The sequence below is a fragment of the Mustela erminea genome, chromosome 7 (assembly GCF_009829155.1).
Source record: "Mustela erminea isolate mMusErm1 chromosome 7, mMusErm1.Pri, whole genome shotgun sequence".
NCBI classification, from domain to species: domain Eukaryota; kingdom Metazoa; phylum Chordata; class Mammalia; order Carnivora; family Mustelidae; genus Mustela; species Mustela erminea.
The window spans coordinates 51,820,597-51,827,423 of NC_045620.1; the positions used below are offsets into that span (position 1 = coordinate 51,820,597).

The 6,827-nt window shown below is 44.8% G+C and overlaps 1 protein-coding gene across 1 annotated transcript; it reads left to right on the plus strand.

Moving 5' to 3' along the window:
• Positions 1-349: 349 nt before the first annotated feature.
• On the plus strand, positions 350-6,498 carry LOC116596354 (ribosomal RNA processing protein 36 homolog). Its single transcript, XM_032353682.1, has 3 exons — positions 350-429; positions 5,094-5,176; positions 5,446-6,498. The coding sequence occupies exons 1-3, from the start codon at positions 350-352 to the stop codon at positions 6,093-6,095; spliced, it is 813 nt and encodes a 270-aa protein (XP_032209573.1). The 3' UTR covers positions 6,096-6,498.
• The last annotated feature ends 329 nt before the right edge of the window (positions 6,499-6,827 follow it).

A 6,827-nucleotide genomic window follows, 5' to 3' on the forward strand; every position in this document is an offset into this window, starting at 1 on the left:
TCGGGCAAATTACTTAGTTTTTCTGAGACTTAGATGTATATCAACTTTAAGAAGAAGATAAAATGGAGTCATGTTATATGACTTTTATAAATACATTTACACAAGTTTTGAGAGAGAGAGAAAGAGAGAGAGAGAGAGAGAAGGACAGAGGGAGGGAGACAGAAATAATTAGAAACAACAATTTAAATAGTGGTGGCCATTCAACCAGTACTATACCTAATGATCACATCCCCCAAAGAGATGGTACATTCTCTTTGGTCATTTTCAGCACTCGTGTTACTGCTGAGCATGACCCTAACATTCTTAGATACATGGAACATCCTGAGTGAGTTCCAATATTCTTAGACATATGGCCTTCTTTGTGGTTAAGTTTGCTGAAAGGTGGTATATAAATCTTCGACATAATGGCTTCCTATGGGATATTCAAAGGTAACCTTTCCAAAGGGGTATTCTGACCATATGAATGTCTTTCTTTGCTCAAACCCTTTGGAAGTCCATCTTGTGGTGAGCCATGACTCCCAGCACTGCTTTGCCAAACAAAGGCTTGTTGTGAGGAGGAAAGGAGGTGCAGCCTGGTAACATGGCTGGATACATTAGGAGCTCAATGGATGTGTATTTTATCAAATCCATTGGGGTAGAGTCCTTTAAATCCAAAGTCAAAGGATCATTTAATGGGACTAGAGGACAAGCACTTTGGGCAGTTATCCATGAGAGCTGACCATGTGTGTCCTCCATGACCCAGTTATTCTTCTGCTAGGGAACTATGCAAAGACTTGTATACCTATGTAAATTATGTGCTTCACAGCAGCACTATTTGTAAAGGTCCCAAACTGGGGAAGCTCAAATTCTCATCTCCAGGATATGGACAAATAGATTGTGAAATACACAGCGATAGCTTTAATGAACCAACCACAATTATGATGTGAATATGGACAAAATGACAAATACAATTATGAGTGAAAGAAGCCAGAAAGGAAAAGAGTTTACATTGTAGGATTCCAATTATATAATGTTTAGAGACTGACAACACTAATCTGTGGTGGAAAAAGTCAGGAGATTGGTATCCTTAGCAGGTGGGGGAGAGTGTTTCTATGGTTCTAATACATTTCTGTTTCTTGATCTGGGTGTAAACATTTTGTGAAAATTTGAAGAGCTGTACTTTTATGATTGTACATTTATGATTTCTTATGAATATTATACTTTACTTCAATAATACGATCATGATTCTGGCTTTTTAAAAACTGCTGTGCATGTATGTTTTCTGGTTTTGATGTTTTTGCATACTGTCCTTGAGACAGGGACCATTTTCCTCACTTCATTGTGAACCACCACAGAACCAGGCTGGGACAGTGCATACTCAAACATTTGTGGACAGACCTTGGACATCTCTGTGATAATGGAGCCATTCTCCTCAGCAAAATCATTATGTTGGACTTTGGTGGGTCAGAAGAAATGAACCAACAAAGCAGTTGCTTCTCTGCAATTCATTCCCAGAGCTTGTTAATTTTGGCCACACCCTCATCTAGTCATCTCTATTGTGGACAGACCAGGTGGCAGAAACTAGATCAGACACATGGAATTTCTTTTTTTTTTTTTTAAGATTTTATTCATTTATTTGACAGAGAGAGATTACATGTAGGCAGAGAGGCAGGCAGAGAGAGAGAGGAGGAAGCAGGCTCCCTGCTGAGCAGAGAGCCCGATGTGGGACTCGATCCCAGAACTCTGGGATCATGACCTGAGCTGAAGGCAGCGGCTTAACCCACTGAGCCACCCAGGTGCCCCAGACACATGGAATTTCTAAGCTGGGGAATGATGAATACTTGAAGTACCCAACCATGAATCCTGTGTGGTCTTTGTTACTTGCAATCACTGAGAATAAACACTCCATGTGCTCTGGAGAGGGATTGAGAGGCTAGCCATTGCAGTGTGGCTCTCAAATGACTTCAAATAGAAGGCTTGAGTACCATCAGTTTGGAAGCCCTGAAAACGCATGCCCTGCTGGCAGTTCTTCCACTGGAAGAACCAGTACTCATGGACCTGCTTGATGAGTCCCAGTCACCCAGCCCATCACAGCATTGTGAGGCTCTCTCTCCATCAGGGACACATGGGCAGCAGGAATGTCTATAGCAATCCAAGGGTGGCTAGGGCCCCTGTTCATGCCATGTCTGTTTTTTGCCATTGTCTCCCAGACCATGCTATGCACTGAGAACACAATGAAGAACCAAAACAGTGTGGCATCTGCCTTGACTTACTGCAATAAGTCTTCCTTGGTGGCACTTCCTGGTCCTGCTAGCCTTGTGTAAACATTGTTACCCCTCCACAGTTCAAAGGCCATTCAAGGGCAACTCCCCATCTGGTCTGAAAACTTGTAGAGGTGAAGACACAGCCACTCCAAGGTCTTGGCTGAGGAACAATGAGTATCTTCATCTTTCTGTCTGCTGAGGGCAGTAGTTCACCTTCATCACACTTCACTACAATTGCTCCCTGACACAGCTGAAGAGTGAGAGCAAAACGATGTCTGTGATTTCTAATTCACTCAGAAATTTAGTCATAATTGTTCTATGTCTGTGGCAATTGGCCAGGCACTTTCATTGGCTGATTTCCTATTCCATTGTTGGGTCCATGGTCAAAGGAACGAGACTGATACAAAGCGAAGGTCAAGCAAAGCTTTATTTCGTGCCAAGCATCAAGAATCAAACTGACCGGCCAGGGACGTCTCTTGCAAAGAGTCTCTCTTTGTCTCTCTTCTTTACAGAAAAGAGTCTTTCAAAGAGTCTCTCTTCTTTACAGACTAGCTTTTAAGAGCAAAGTCCATGCGGTTGGGTCTGGCCACACACAGGTGACCGATGATATTATAACACAGAGAAAGCTGCACAGTTCTGCTAGGTCACACGTAAGTGACCAATTGAATTACAATTTACGCTACAGTAGATATTTGAACTAGCCTATCACCTTGGTCAGAATTGGCACCCAAAGGGCACCCAAAGGGTGGGGCCCATACTCCTTGGTAGCTAGGAGACAGTATGTGCCCCCCGCCGACTGGATACATCCACCTGGCCTGACCCACCCTTGTATTTGGGCTTTGTTATCTGGGACTGGTTTCTGGGACTTGTTTTTAAGTAAGTTCCCTGAAGGGCAGGGGGGAGGGGGGCAGGCTCAGGATGGAACTGCTCTGGCTATAGGCCCTTACACCATAAATATTTCTTCTATCAGATTCACTATTCAGACTCAGACATGGTACAGTGTTAGCTGTGGGAGACTCAGGAGAGCAGAAGGAGCACTTAAAGCATCGTGAATGTGCTTTGTGGAAAAACTTACATAAGAGTTGTTTGGTTAACTGCATGTCCACATTTCTGTTTACATGTGTCAAGTTTAGGTACCAGCATCAGATTTAGGCTGAATACCAAAACAGAAACCAAACTTTAGTGAATTTCTTTTTTTTTCTTTTTTTAAGATTTTATTTTTTTGACAGATAGAGATTACAAGGAGGCAGAGAGAGAGAGAGAGGAGGAAGCAGGCTCCCTGCTGAGCAGAGAGACCAATTCAGGGCTCTATCCTAGGACCCTGAGATCACGACCTGAGCCAAAGGCAGAGGCTTTAACTCACCGAGCCACCCAGGTGCCCCTAGTGCATTTCTAACATAATATTTTCCCCTTAGAGTTCCCCTGGAAGGCAGTGAAAGGCAGATTTCATAATAATAAATGCACAAGATTCCCAGAGGCTATATTACAAACCTCATGTATCTAACTATATAGTTGAAATGTATGCCTGAAACACATGTCTTTTCATCTCTACCATATCCAGAATGAGAATGTGCCATGATCAGAATGTCTCCCAGGGACTATTGGCCAAGCAGCAGTCACTGCTTGTGAACACACAAGCTGACCTGTTACTCCCAATGACCAGATGGGTGATGGCAACCCTCAGCTTGTCTGTCAGCAAACCAGGCAAGTGTCACTGGGGAGGGTCACCATCTGAAGACTTTCCAGGAACACATTAACGAAGCAACAGCTTTGGTGTGAATGAATGCAAACGCCTAGGAAGGAAAACTCAGTAAACAGTGATGCACTTTTAAAGAAATCCTGAATTGCCAGTGCTCCTCAGGGAACAGAAGACGAGATGTGCAGGAACACATGGACAGCACTGGCCCCAACTCAAACAGTGATTCAGAAGCATCAGGTTCTGAAGGAAAACAAATCTTAGGAACACATTAACCAATCTATTTCACTTAGGTCTGGCTTTTTAAAATATACTTAAGAGAAATATATGATAAAAATGATTTACAAGTAAGTCTAGAAGAACTCTTTCACTAAATGTAAAAATTCTCCAGTAAGAAAGCAGTGCATCACAGAAATTGGTAACTTTCCCCCCCTCAGTGGCATATAAAAAAACAGCAAAGCTCAATGAAGAACAGTAGCTGAAGTAGTATGACTTGTATCTTGGAGTCTAAGTCTAAGCCAGCTGTTTTCTAGGTTTGTGATCTAGAGTCCTTCTTTGCCTTGGATGTCTTACTTAAAAAAACAAGGATAACAATAATGCCTCCTCCATAGGTGGCTGTGAAGATGGGATGAGATAATATGTATGGAAGGTCCTCGGCACAGGATCTGATACGTACCAGATGGTGAATAAACTTGAGTGACTTTTATATCTAAAATAAAAACTGATAGAAATACAAAGAAAAATTTATTTCTTTTTAAATTTTTAAGTTTTTTAAAGTTTTTGCCTTAATTCCATTAGTTAATATACAGTGTTATATTCATTTTAGGTGTTCAATATAGTGATTCAGCGCTTTCATACATCACCCAATGCTCATCACAAGTGCACTCCTTAATCCCCACTGCCTATTTCACCAACCCTCCCCACCCCCAGTGGAACTATCAGTTTGTAAATTCGCCATCATGTGTGAGATCTGTATGGACATTTTTCAAAATTGACAGAGATACAGAAGATAAAAATAAGAAGACTATTTGAATAACACAGATGACATGCGTCATATAATAGATAGTAGGTTTGTTGACCCATCAGAGAATCTACATTATTTTCAGCCATACCCAGCATGGTCACAGAAACTGGGTGTGTGTTAAGCCATAAAGAAATTGTCAGAGCGTGGCGGCGGCCGCCGGGCCTCCTCGCGGTGGCCGGGGCGGCGGGGAGGACGCCGGGGTCCTGCGGAAGGGTGAGGGCCCGGTGCCGGGCGAGGGACAGCGGGGCGCCGGCGGCGGGGAGAAGGCCAGGGGGCGGTGCAGTCACCGTGAGACTGCGAAGTTCTCTGAAGGAGCCGCTGTAGAGATCGCCGCCTACGCTTTGGGAAGTGAGGGGGCGCTTCCTGGGTTAGCAGATCCCGGGCAGTTTCTGAAAAGGAGGATGCGGGTTTTCCGCAGGGAGAAGACGCGTGTGTAGAAGTACGATCAGGAGACGCATGGGTTGCTGGGGAGGCGTCAGTAGACACATCTAACATGTCATTTGAAGAGCTATTGGAATTGCAGAGCCAAGTGGGGACTGAGACATACAAACAGTTGGCAGCTGGAAACAGTCCTAAGAAGCAAGGTTCTAGACCACGTGTCCAAAATGCGTGTGTTGCAGATAAGCACAGGCCTCTGGAAATGATAGCCAAGGTCCGGGTGCCATTTTTGCGTCAAGTTGTCCCCATCAGTAAGAAGGTAGCCCCGGATCCCCGCTTTGACGATCTTTCAGGAGAATATAATCCTGAGGTGTTTGACAAAACCTATGAATTCCTGAATGGCATCCGAGCCAAAGAGAAAGAGCTGGTGAAAACGCAGTTGAAGAAGCACCGTTCTGGGCAGGAGCAGGAGAAACTGCAGCAGCTGCTTCAGAGGATGGAGCAGCAAGAACGGGCACAGCAGGAACGCAAGCGGCAACAGGAGCTGCGCCTGGCCCTGAAGCAGGAGCAGAGGGCTCGGGCCCAGCAGGGCCAGCGGCCATACTTCCTGAAGAAATCTGAGCAGCGCCAGTTGGTCCTAGCTGAGAAGTTCAAGGAGCTGAAACGCAGCAAGAAGCTAGAGAGTTTTTTAAGTCGAAAGAGGCGCCGAAACGCAGGCAAGGACCGGAGACATCTCCCCTTGAGCAAAGAGTAATAAGGAACTGTCCTGAGCTCTGCCACTGTGAGCCCAGTGAGAAATGGATCTGTGGGGACAGACTTTGGCTTGGCCTGTTCTGGTTCTTTTCCATCCAAGGGCAAGAATCTTAGCCCTTAAGCTAGGTTGGCTCAAAGACGATGACTAGAGGGCTCTTGGACTGCTCCAGGGTTGGACAAGAAGAAGAGCAACTCAGCCTTGTGCTATGCCACACTTCTCTGTTTGGATCTGGTTCCTCGTGTCCTCATGTCCTCCCATCCTTGCTTTAGACCAATGATTGTGGTACAGAAGAGAACAGGCCAGTGAGTGATCTTAAGGCTGGTGAAGGTCATGAAGTCTGTGGATGGTTCCTAGAGCTGGGACTTTATTTAAGAACCAATTCATAAACATTCCTGTCACTCTTCTTTTTTTTCTGCTTTTTTGGTGGGGTCTGTGAGTGGCCTAGAACAATTGTTTCAGTGGGCCACTAGTGCAGCTGGCAGCGAACAAAGAAGGCTCCCACAAAGAAGGAAGTCAGACCAGAGATCCCTCCTACTTAAACCTCAAAAAACATAGTCATTGAAAGAGCAAACCACTCCCACAACTCACCTTCTTAGCTTTGGTTTTGGATAGAAGGAGAGGTAGGGGGTGAGCACAGAGTTTTCTCCAGTAATGTGTAACCACAGCCGGCTCTTAGTACTGTTTGGGTCTAGAGTTCAGACTACCTGTGTAGACTGGAAAATCCTCAAGCTA